Here is a 13,220-nt window from a genome sequence, read left to right on the forward strand (position 1 = left end):
ATCTACAGATTTCTTCCTTACCACATAGTTACTATTCCATTAATCAGTGTTAAACAGATCTATATAGTCCTTTCCTGTCACGCTATTTTTGAGCATAACAACGATAGACAATTTAGATACTCTGCGTCTCTCTACGTCTAATGTAGACCTGATACTCTGTACCAGATAGAGTATTTCACATTAAGACTCTTTAATTACGATGGTATACGCTGTATATTTCTTTTTAATGACACAATGAGTCCACAGATCATCTTAATTACTAATGGGATATTCACCTCCTGGTCAGCAGGAGGCGGCAAAGAACACCACAGCAGAGCTGTTAAATATCACCTCCCTTCACTTCCAACCCAGTCATTCTCTTTGCCTGCGTTAGTGATAGGAAGTGGCAAAGTGAGGTGTTAGAAAAGATTTTTCAATCAAGAGTTTATTAATTTTTAAAGTAGTGCAAGATTGTGCTGCTTTGTCCTAGGGTATAGCTGTGGTCCATATCAGTCTCTTCAGTAGAGCAGTGGGGGCTTTAAAGTAATGGGAACTTGTGGGACATAATTCTCAGTGCGCCTCCCATATTTAATACTTCCCTAATTTCCTATAGTCTGAGGGATATGACTCAGTCTTTGATTTTCTGCAGGCCGATGTGAGGAACTGTGAACTGCCTTACTGTCGGGCAGTAACATGAGGTAAGTGCTACTTTTATTTTTCTGGGACAGGATAAAAAGAGCAGCTCAGAAAAAAGTAAGCACATGGAGCTACCTTGCACAAATTATAAAGGGCTCAAAATAGATGGGGCATTTTATTTCTTGACATAATCTCTCCTGGGCTGGAGAGAACTGTTAGACAGCGTTATTATTAGGCACTGGGGCTGGTCTGAGCGCTAAAAGAAAGTTTACTAAGGGCTACGGTGGTTTCCTTTCTCTGAGGGGTTAACAATTTCCCCGGGATAAGGTTTTTACTTTGGGCCACGCCCACGATGGGCGGATCTGTATCTCCTGCGTGCCACTTCTATTCGCTTTTCTGTCCAGAGACATATGGAGTGTAAGCAGGGAGAGGCCAGTCTATGGGTGTCTAGGAGCGCATGTTCTGTTCTTGACATGCGTTCCTAGGACCGGACTGTGACGATTCTCCTTCTGGCGGTATTCCGGATCATCCGCTGCACAGAGGGACTTAACTCAGCAGTGCAGCTGAGGTGTGGAGGTGGCTGTATGTTTATCTGGGGGTTATTACTATTTTTACAGAACACAGTAAAATAGTTGCGTTGTTTGGATTTAAATTTTTTTATTAAATTTTTAAGGTTTTGACTCAAAGTTTTACCAAGTGTGAACCAGTATGGATCAAGGGACATTGCAAAATGTTCCTTGCTCTTTGTGTTTTAATGCTATTGCGGAACCACCAATTCCCTTCTGTCCCTCATGTATTGAGAGGACTATAAGTTATAAGGGAAAAAAAATTTCAGAGCCAACTTCTTCTAAGGTGGATGTTGTTCAGGAATCTAATGATGAAGTACAATATATGTCGCAGCTTTCTCCTGAAGCGTTCCAAGCTTTACCGCACTCGCAAGCAGAGTCCTGGGTCTCCTCTGTAACTACCACTGGAGTTACTTTAAAGGACATTGCATCTCTCATGTCTTCTACAATTTCTGATGCACTGTCTGCTTTTCCCATGTTGCAGGGTAAACGTAAGAGGAAGATAAGACATTCAGTAAGCGAGGTTTCTGATGCAATTGTTGCGGTTTCGGAGACCTACTCTCAGAATCCTGAGGAAGAGGAAGCCGTGGTAGCATCTGAAGATGAAATTTCAGATTCTGAAAGTGTAATTCCTCTTGCTGAGGTTGTATCCTTTAGATTTAAGCTGAAGCACCTCCGTCTATTACTTAAGGAAGTTTTAGCTACTTTAGATGACAGTGACTCCACGGTAGTGGTTGTCCCTAAAAAATCCAGTAAGCTGAATAGATATTTCGAGGCTCCTTCCTCGACTGATGTGTTTCCGGTCCCTGACCAAGCTTCTGAGATCATTGCTAAGGAGTTGGAGAGACTGGGTGTTCCTTTTTCTCCATCTCCTATTTTTAAAAAGATGTTTCCCATAGCCGACTCTATCAAACAGTGCCTAAGGTGGAAGAGGCTATTTCCACTTTAGCTAAGAGAACTACTATTCCTATAGAGGATAGTTGTGCTTTCAAAGATCCTATGGACAAGAAATTAGAGGGGCTACTTAAAAAGATGTATGTGCATCAGCTGTGTGCATTGCTACCGTCACTAGTGCGGCGGCATATTGGTTTGACGCACTGTCTGACGCTATCAGAACTGAAACCTCTTTGGATGAGATTCAAGATAGGATAAAAGCTCTTAAATTAGCTAATTCCTTTATTACAGACGCTTCCCTTCAAGTTATTAAACTGGGAGCTAAGATTTTGGGTTTTTCTATTTTGACCCGCAGAGCCTAATGGTTGAAGCCTTCGTCTGCGGACGTTTCCGCTAAGTCCAAACTTCTGACTATTTCTTATAAGGGAAAGACCTTATTTGGACCTGGTCTATCGGAAATTATTTCTGATATCACGGTAGGTAAGGGTCATCTTCTCCCTCAAGATAAGAGAAATAAGATGAACGGACCACAGAGTAATTTTTGTTCCTTTTGTAATTTCAAGGGAAACTCCTCTTCTTCAGTTTCCAAACAAGAACAATCCAAACCTGCATGGAGACCCAGCCAGTCTTGGAATAAGGGAAAACAGTCCAAGAAGCCTGTCATTGAGTCAAAGTCAGCATGAAGGTCATGCCCCCGATCCGGGACCGGATCTTGTAGGGGGCAGACTTTCCTTCTTCGCTCAAGCTTGGTTTCGAGATGTTCAGGATCCCTAGGCATTAGAAATTGTGTCCCAGGGATACTAGTTGGAATTCAAAAGTTTTCCTCCCAGAGGAAGGTTTCTGCTTTCAAGATTATCTGCAAACCAGACAAAGAGAGAGGCGTTCTTACATTGTTTAAGAGACCTCTCCAACCTGGGAGTGATTGTTCCCGTTCCATTACTGGAACAGGGTCAGGGATTTTACTCCAATCATTTCGTGGTTCCGAAGAAAGAAGGAACCTTCAGATCCATTTTAGACCTCACAAGTCTAAACAAATTCCTCAGAGTACCATCCTTCAAGATGGAAACTATACGTTCCATTCTTCCTTTGATCCAAGAGGGTCAATTCATGACAACAGTGGACTTAAAGGACGCTTACTTGCATGTTCCCATTCACAGGAACCATCACAAGTTCCTAAGGTTTGCCTTTCTGGATAAACACTTGCAGTTTGTGGCTCTTCCTTTTGGTCTTGCCACAGCTCCCAGAATTTTCACAAAGGTTCTGGGATCACTGTTACCGGTACTTCGTTCACGGGGCATTGCAGTGGCGCCCTATCTGGATGACATTCTAGTCCAGGCACCATCTTTCCATCAAGCAGGATCCACACGAACATGGTGCTATCCTTCCTTCGCTCTCACGGGTGGAAGGTAAATTTGCAAAAGCGTTCTCTGATCCCAAGTACAAGGGTAACTTTCTTGGGAACCGTAATAGATTCTCTATCGATGAAGGTCTTTCTGACAGAAGTCAGGAAATCAAATATTATCGATACTTGCCGAGTCCTTCAGTCCACTCCTCAGCCATCAGAAGCTCAGTGCATGGAAGTAGTTGGGCTGATGGTAACGGCAATGGACATCATCCCATTTGCTCGGTTCGATCTCAGGCCTCTGCAGTTAAAGGGACACTGAACCCAAATTTTTTCTTTCATGATTCAGATAGTGTGTGCAATTTTAAGCAACTTTCTAATGTACTCCTATTATCAAATTTTCTTCGTTTACTTGCTATCTTTATTTTAAAAAGAATGCATCTAAGATTTTTTTGGGTTCAGAACTCTGGACAGCACTTTTTTATTGTTGGATTCATTTATCTACTAAGTAGCAAGAACAACCCTGGTTGTTAACCAAAAATGGGCTGGCATCTAAACTTACATTCTTGCATTTCAAATAAAGATACCAAGAGAATGAAGAAAATTTGATAATTGGAGTAAATTAGAAAGTTGCTTAAAATTTCATGCTCAATCTGAATCACGAAAGAAAAAAAATTTGAGTTCAGTGTCCCTTTAAGCATGCTCAGGCAATGAAACGGAGATTATACCAATTTGTCTCCTTGAATTCTACTGGAACAGGAGACAAGGGATTCTCTTCAATGGTGGTTGTCTCTGGATCATCTCTCCCAGGGAACCTGCTTCCGCAGACTTACTGGGTGATTGTGACAACAGATGCCAGCCTTCTGGGGTGGGGAGCAGTCTGGGGATCTCTAAAGGCTCAGGGAACTTGGACTCTGCAGGAGTCAGTTCTACCCATAAACATTCTGGACCTGAGAGCAATCTTCAATGCTCTTCTGGCCTGGCCTCAGTTAGCCTCGGCCCAGTTCATCAGGTTCCAGTCGAACAACATAACTTTAGTGGCTTACATCAACTATCGGGGAGGAATGCAGAGTTCCTTGGCCGTGACAGAGGTAGCCAAGATAATTCAGTGGGCGGAGACCCACAATTGCTGTCTGTCAGTGATCCACATCCCAGGAGTGGACAACTGAGAGGCTGACTTCATGAGCAGACAGACCTTTCATCTGGGGGAGTGGGAACTCCATCTGGAAGTGTTCTCCAGCCTGATTCTCAAGTGGGGTCAGCCGGAATTAGATCCTCTGTTTGCTCTTCTTCCTCGGGTGATTGCTCGAATCAAGCAGGAGAAGGCATCAGTGATTCTCATTGCACTGGCTTGGTCTCGCAGGATTTGGTATGCAGATCTGGTGGACATGTCATCTCAGCTACCTTGGAGTCTCCCGCTGAGAAAGGACCTTCTAATTCAAGGACCCTTCCTTCATCCAAATCTAGTTTCTCTGAAGCTGACTGCTTGGAGATTGAACGCTTAATTTTATTCAAGCGGGGTTTTTCTGAATCGGTCATTGAGACCATGATTTAGGCTTGTAAGCTATACCATAAGGTATGGCATAAATATCTATATTGGTGTGAATCCAAGGGTTACCCATAAACATTCTGGACCTGAGAGCAATCTTCAATGCTCTTCTGGCCTGGCCTCAGTTAGCCTCGGCCCAGTTCATCAGGTTCCAGTCGAACAACATAACTTTAGTGGCTTACATCAACTATCAGGGAGGAATGCAGAGTTCCTTGGCCATGACAGAGGTAGCCAAGATAATTCAGTGGGCGGAGACCCACAATTGCTGTCTGTCAGTGATCCACATCCCAGGAGTGGACAACTGGGAGGCGAACTTCATGAGCAGACAGACCTTTCATCCGGGGGAGTGGGAACTCCATCCGGAAGTGTTCTCCAGCCTGATTCTCAAGTGGGGTCAGCCGGAATTAGATCTCATGGCATTGCGTCAGAATGCCAAGCTCCCAAGATATGGTTCGAGGTCCAGGGATCCCCAGGCAGAAATGATAGATGCCCTGGCGGTTCCTTGGACATTCAATCTAGCATACCTATTTCCTCTGTTTGCTCTTCTTCCTCGGGTGATTGCTCGAATCAAGCAGGAGAAGGCATCAGTGATCCTCATTGCACTGGCTTGGTCTCGCAGGATTTGGTATGCAGATCTGGTGGACATGTCTTCTCAGCTACCTTGGAGTCTCCCGCTGAGAAAGGACCTTCTAATTCAAGGACCCTTCCTTCATCCAAATCTAGTTTCTCTGAAGCTGACTGCTTGGAGATTGAACGCTTAATTTTATTCAAGCGGGGTTTTTCTGAATCGGTCATTGAGACCATGATTTAGGCTTGTAAGCTATACTATAAGGTATGGCATAAATATCTATATTGGTGTGAATCCAAGGGTTACTCATGGAATAGAGTTAGGATTCCTAGAATTTTTTGTCCTTTCTCCAAGAGGTTTTGGAGAAAGGATTATCGACAAGTTCTTTGAAGGGTCAAATCTCTGCCTTACCTATTTTCTGACACAAATGGCTGGCAGATGTTCAAGATGTTTAATCTGTTTGTCAGGCCTTGGTTAGGATCAGGCCTGTGTTCAAACCAGTTACTCCTCCATGGAGTCTGAATTTAGTTCTTAATGTTCTCCAACGACCTCCATTTGAGCCTATACATTCCTTAGATGTTAAGTTGTTATCTTGGATATTTTTATTTCTTGTTGCTATTTCTTCTGCTCATAGAGTCTCTGAACTCTTGGCATTGCAGTGCGAATCTCCTTACCTTATTTTCAATTTGGATAAGGTAGTGTTACGTACTAAATTAGGATTTCTTCCTAAGGTTGTTTCTGATAGGAACATTATCAAGAGATTGTTGTTCCTTCCTTGTGTCCTAATCCTACTAAGGAACGACTTTTGCACAATTTGGACGTGGTTCGTGCTTTAAAGTATTACTTGCAGGCGACTAAAGATTTTCGTCAGTCTTCTGCTGACTTCTTTCCTTTTGGCTGAAGAGTATCATCCATTTTGCATATGAGACTGCTAGTCAACAGCCTCCAGAGAGATTTACGGCTCATTCCACAAGGGCTGTTGCTTCCTCATGGGCATTCAAATATGAAGCTTCTGTGGAACAGATTTGCAAGGCTGCAACTTCGTCCTCTCTTCACACTTTTTCAAAATTCTACAAATTTGACACTTTTGCCTCGGCTGAGGCCGCTTTTGGGAGAAAGGTTCTTCAAGCAGTGGTGCCTTCTATTTAGGTTACCTGTCTTGTCCCTCCCTTATCATCTGTGTACTCTAGCTTGGGTATTGGATCCCATTAGTAATTAAGATGATCCATGGACTCATTGTATCATTAAAAATAAAACAAAATGTATGCTTACCTGATAAATTTATTTCTTTTTTGACACGATGAGTCCACGGCCCGCCCTTTTTTTGTAAGAGACAGGTTGTTGGGTTTATAAACTTCAGACACCTCTGCACCTTATTACTTCCTTTCTCTGCTTGACTTTGGTCGAATGACTGGGTTGGGAGTGAAGGGAGGTGATATTTAACAGCTCTGCTGTGGTGCTCGTTGTCGCCTCCTGCTGACCAGGAGGTGAATATCCCATTAGTAATTAAGATGATCCGTGGACTCATCATGTCAAAAAAGAAATACATTTATCAGGTAAGCATACATTTTTTGTTTTTTAATTATTTTTTCAGGAGTGTTTAAGTGTTTTTAAATCAGTATGATTAAATAGTGAACCAATAAAGACTAAGTATGAATGGTTAATTATTTTTGTTTTTGTATTATCTACCTTATCCATTTTGTGATGATATTGTAGGGGTAAGCACTTTCTTTTTGCTTTTACATAACTTGTAACTCATCCTTTTATGTGCTAGCTGTACACATCCCCACCCCACGCTCCCATAGGTACTTATATTCAGTACTACTTGATCACCCTTCTCTTTGTGTACAGCTACTTCCCAGTAGAGCTTTGCTGCTCCTTTAACAAAAGATAACATTCTCATGGTAACAGAAGTACATTGTAAAGTTGTATAAAATTACTCTATCTGAATCATGAAATAATTTCTTTATTGTTTTTTACATTTTACTTCAGGTCTCCAAAAGCACTAAGTTCCCACTGCTATTTTGTAATGTGCTCAAGTGTAACACTTATGTCGCCAATGTAATATGAACGTTAGTAGCAAATCCTGCGCTCTTCATTCAAAGTATAGGGTGCGCTAAATAAATATCAGCCTCGGTAAAGGGACCTGAAACCCTTAATTTTTTTTCATGATTCAGAGATAGAATAGGGAGCAGAACCGTTAACTTTACCCTTAGTGTGACCTTGTGCACAATAATCATCAGACATGACATTTTCAGATAGATAAAGAGAGAATACAATTTTAAATAACTTTCCAATTTACTTCTATTATCTAATTTTCTTCTTCCCCTTGGTATCAAACACCAAGAAAACAAAACAAATTAGATTATTGAAATAAATTGGAAAGTTATTTAAAATTGTATTCTCCCTGAATCTATCTGAAAATGTCATGTCTGTGATGATTGTGCACAAGGTCACACTAAGGGTAACGTTAACGGTTTTGCTCCATTTGCGTCTCATGAATGCAGCGTACAGGCGAGTATACATGTGTGATGTGTCTGAGGGATACAGGGCACAGGTGAGTGTACATGTGTGATGTGTCTGAGGGATACAGGGCACAGGTGAGTGTACATGTGTGATGTGTCTGAGGGATACAGGGCACAGGTGAGTGTACATGTGTGATGTGTCAGAGAGATACAGGGCACAGGTGAGTGTACGTGTGTGATGTGTCTGAGGGATACAGGGCACAGGTGAGTGTACATGTGTGATGTGTCTGAGGGATACAGGGCACAGGTGAGTGTACATGTGTGATGTGTCTGAGGGATACAGGGCACAGGTGAGTGTACGTGTGTAATGTGCCTGAGGGATACAGGGCACAGGTGAGTGTACATGTGTGATGTGTCTGAGGGATACAGGGCACAGGTGAGTGTACGTGTGTAATGTGTCTGAGGGATACAGGGTACAGGTGAGTGTACATGTGTAATGTTGCTGAGGAATACAGGGCACAGGTGAGTGTACGCGTGTAATGTGCCTGAGGGATACAGGGCACAGGTGAGTGTACGCGTGTAATGTGCCTGAGGGATACAGGGCACAGGTGAGTGTATGTGTGTAATGTGCCTGAGGGATACAGGGCACAGGTGAGTGTATGTGTGTAATGTGTCTGAGGGATACAGGGCACAGGTGAGTGTACGTGTGTGATGTGTCTGAGGGATACAGGGTACAGGTGAGTGTATGTGTGTGATGTGTCTGAGGGATACAGGGCACAGGTGAGTGTATGTGTGTGATGTGTCTGAGGGATACAGGGCACAGGTGAGTGTATGTGTGTGATGTGCCTGAGGGATACAGGGCACAGGTGAGTGTACATGTGTGATGTACCTGAGGGATGCAGGGCACAGGTGAGTGTACATATGTGATGTGTCTGAGGGATACAGGGCACAGGTGAGTGTACGTGTGTGATGTACCTGAGGGATGCAGGGCACAGGTGAGTGTACATATGTGATGTGTCTGAGGGATGCAGGGCACAGGTGAGTGTACGTGTGTAATGTGCCTGAGGGACGCAGGGTCAGAGTGAGTGTACGTGTTTGATGTGCCTGAGGGATACAGGGCACAGTTGAGTGTACAGTATATGTGTGATGTGTCTGAGGGATACAGGGCACAGGTGAGTGTACGTGTGTGATGTGCCTGAGGGACGCAGGGTCAGAGTGAGTGTATGTGTATGATGTATTGAAGGAGCACAAGCAAATGTATGCTAGTGACGTGTCTGAGCAAATTAAGGCACAAAAAAAGTATATGTCACCTATCTGAGGGACGCAGGGCACAGGTAATGTGTATTTATTTGTAAACCTTTTTTTTTATCATCAACTTGTAATCCCAGATTGTCTGAAAGGGTAACGTTATTGGTTGTGCACCACTTGTGTCTCAGTGACGCAGTGCACAGATGAGTTTACATGTGATGCATCCAATATAAGTAAAGCGCAGGGGAATGTATGTGTGACGTTTCTGAGGGACACCAGGCTCTGGTGAGGTGTACATATATGATTTGTCTTAGGGATGCAGGATAAAGGTGAGTATATGTATATGATGTGTCTGAGGGATACAGGGCACAGGTGAGTGTACATGTGTGATGTGCCTCAGTGATAGAGGGCACAGGTGAGTGTGCATGCGTGATACGTCTGAGGGATACATGGCACAGGTGAGTGTACATGCGTCTTGCGGATACAGGGCACAGGTGAGTGTACGTTTGTGATGTGCCTGTGGGACGCATGGTCCAAGTGAGTGTACATGTGTGATGTGTTTGAGCGGTGCGGGGTACAGGTGAGTGTAAGTGAGTGATGTGTCTGAGGGGTGCAGGGCGCCGGTGAATGTATGTGTGTTTGTGTCTAATTTTACAACTTCCTTGAGCAGTACTTGAAAGCTAAATTGTGACCATATTTATATGATCTATGCAGGTGATGTTAAGGCTGAAGTCACTCTTAATACTGAACAGACTAATGGCCTGGTAGCTCTGAAGCAGGAAATTGGTGACAATATCAATACTGGTGAGTGTACATGTGTGATGTATCTGAGGGGTGCAGGGCACAAGTGAGAGTATGTGTATGATGTATCTAAGGAGCAGAAGCTAATGTATGTTAGTGACGTGTCTGAGCAAATTAAAGCACAGAAAAAAGTAAATGTCACCTATTTGAGGGATGCAAAGCACAAGTGTACGTATGGGATGTGTCTGAGGGATACAGGGCACAGGTGAGTGTACGTGTGTGACGTTTCTAAGGGACGCAAGGCGCAGGTGAGTGTGTGTGTGTCTAATATTACAACTTCCTTGTGCAGTGCTAAATAGCTATACTGTGATTATATTTATATGATCTATGCAGGTGATTTTAAGACAGAAGTTACACTTAATGATGAACAAACACATGATCTGTATGTAAAGAGTCAACTGGAAGCTGTAAAGCTGGAAATCAGTGACAATATCAGTACAGGTAAGTGCACGTTTGTATATGTCTGAGGGGTACATGGACCAAGTGAGTGTACGTGTGACATGTTTCCGAGGGACAAAGGTCACAGTTGAGTGTATGTGTGTGTCTAATATTACAGCTTCCTTGTGCAGTGCTAGAAAGCTAAAATGTGACCATATTTATATGATCTGTACAGGTGATGTTAAGACTGAAGTCACACTTAATGCTGAACAAACAAATGATCTGTATGTAAAGAGTCAGCGGGAAGCTGTGAAGCAGGAAATCAGTGACAATATCAGTACAGGTGAGTGCACGTGTCTGAGGGATACAGATCATCTGCCCCACTAAGCTTTGGGTGTTTGGTATTACAGGAAAGGGAGACTTTTTAGAGCCATTACCGCTTTCCAGTAAAACACACAGATGACAGTTATTTGTAGCTGATTGTGGTATAATTTATGTAGGACTGAAAGACAAGTCTTTATAATTAAAGACATTTTTTTATTTTTTTTCCAATGGCATGGAGAGTCCCCAATTTCATTCATTACTGTTGGGAAATTCACCACCTGGTCACCAGGAGGAGGCAGAGCCAGAGCTTAAGTATTCCTTTCCACTTCCCATACTCCCCCAGTGATTATTTGCCTGTAACATGGAGGATGGCAAAGATGGTGCTCTGAAGAAAATTGAATTATATAGCCCTTTAATGGATAGCTTCCCTTCAAGATAGTACTGGGGTTAATGCTATGTCTATGTAAACCTCTAAGAGTATTGGTAGCTGCTAGCTGCTGGAACTTCTCTGTCCTTCTTCCAGCAATCTATTCTAACGCCCCCACCTGGCAGCCAGTGTTAGCTAACACTACTTTTCTTTTCATCTCGGTCCCTTTCAGATATGAATGAAGTATGCTGTCAGATCTGGAAGGCTGTGTTTGCTCCAGATCGTAGATCATGGAGGGTAAGTCCTTTTCTATTTCTTTCCTAAGATATGGTGAGTCCATGGAATCATCAATTACTAGTGGGAATATCACTCCTGGCCAGCAGGAGGAGGTAAAGCGCACTGCAGCAAAGCTGCTATATAGGTCACTTCCCTTACCCATAATCCCATTCATTCTCTTTGCCTGCGGTGCAAGAAGGAGGTGAAGTTTTGGTGTCTGATCTACAATCAAGATTTTTTATTTTAAAAGCAGGGTAGGTTTGCTCTGATCCTTCTAAAGCGTCTAGCCTTAGCCCATGTCAGTCTCTTCAGTAGGGCATTTGTGGCTTTTAAGCAATTGGGAACTTGTGGGGTACAATCCTCACTGTGGTTTCCCAAAACATTTTGCTGCCCTATTTAGATAGCCTGAGTAAGCTTACTCAGTCTTTCTGTATTTCCACAGGTCCATGTGAGGGATGGCATCCTCTCAAACCAGGTGAGCTGTCCTACAGCCGGACAGTTAAATATTAAGGTAAGTGGCAGTTTTATTTTTCTATGTAGGGAAAAATGTGGCACTTATACAGCTGAAATGCTGCAGGGGGACGTTTTTTATTATTCCTGTCAGGGTGCAAATTTTTATGGCAGTTTTTGTAGGCAGTGTTGGTGTGAGGAGTTATTTATTTTATTGATAACTCAGTGAGGATCCATTTTTAGTAACGGATTATGTACTTTTATTTGGGGTTTTTATTGTTTGTTTTTAAACCTGGTTTCAAGAAAGTTGTTTTTTTCTCCAACATAGGTGTGTCCGGTCCACGGCGTCATCCTTACTTGTGGGATATTCTCTTCCCCAACAGGAAATGGCAAAGAGCCCAGCAAAGCTGGTCACATGATCCCTCCTAGGCTCCGCCTACCCCAGTCATTCTCTTTGCCGTTGTACAGGCAACATCTCCACGGAGATGGCTTAGAGTTTTTTAGTGTTTAACTGTAGTTTTTATTATTCAATCAAGAGTTTGTTATTTTGAAATAGTGCTGGTATGTACTATTTACTCAGAAACAGAAAAGAGATGAAGATTTCTGTTTGTATGAGGAAAATGATTTTAGCAACCGTCACTAAAATCCATGGCTGTTCCACACAGGACTGTTGAGAGCAATTAACTTCAGTTGGGGGAACAGTGAGCAGTCTCTTGCTGCTTGAGGTATGACACATTCTAACAAGACGATGTAATGCTGGAAGCTGTCATTTTCCCTCTGGGATCCGGTAAGCCATGTTTATTACGATTGTAAATAAGGGCTTCAAAAAGGGCTTATTAAGACTGTAGACTTTTTTTGGGCTAAATCGATTGATTATTAACACATATTTAGCCTTGAGGAATCATTTTATCTGGGTATTTTGATATAATAATATCGGCAGGCACTGTTTTAGACACCTTATTCTTTAGGGGCTTTCCCAAAGCATAGGCAGAGCCTCATTTTCGCGCCGGTGTTGCGCACTTGTTTTTGAGAGGCATGGCATGCAGTAGCATGTGAGAGGAGCTCTGATACTTAGAAAAGACTTTCTGAAGGCGTCATTTGGTATCGTATTCCCCTTGGGGCTTGGTTGGGTCTCAGCAAAGCAGATACCAGGGACTGTAAAGGGGTTAAAGTTCAAAACGGCTCCGGTTCCGTTATTTTAAGGGTTAAAGCTTCCAAATTTGGTGTGCAATACTTTTAAGGCTTTAAGACACTGTGGTGAAAATTTGGTAAATTTTGAACAATTCCTTCATGTTTTTTCGCATTTGCAGTAATAAAGTGTGTTCAGTTTAAAATTTAAAGTGACAGTAACGGTTTTATTTTAAAACGTTTTTTGTA

General features: G+C 42.7%; 1 protein-coding gene across 1 annotated transcript in view; it reads left to right on the forward strand.

The window, feature by feature from the left end:
• LOC128657962 (gastrula zinc finger protein XlCGF26.1-like) overlaps positions 1-13,220 on the forward strand; it is a 127,749-nt gene that overhangs the window by 28,598 nt on the left and 85,931 nt on the right. Inside the window, exons 5-7 of the mRNA XM_053712389.1 lie at positions 9,962-10,051; positions 10,382-10,489; positions 10,662-10,769. Of these exons, the coding sequence (XP_053568364.1) occupies positions 9,962-10,051; positions 10,382-10,489; positions 10,662-10,769 (306 nt within the window). The remainder of the gene's footprint in view (positions 1-9,961; positions 10,052-10,381; positions 10,490-10,661; positions 10,770-13,220) is intronic.

The sequence above is a fragment of the Bombina bombina genome, chromosome 4 (genome assembly GCF_027579735.1).
Source record: "Bombina bombina isolate aBomBom1 chromosome 4, aBomBom1.pri, whole genome shotgun sequence".
Lineage (NCBI taxonomy): Eukaryota > Metazoa > Chordata > Amphibia > Anura > Bombinatoridae > Bombina > Bombina bombina.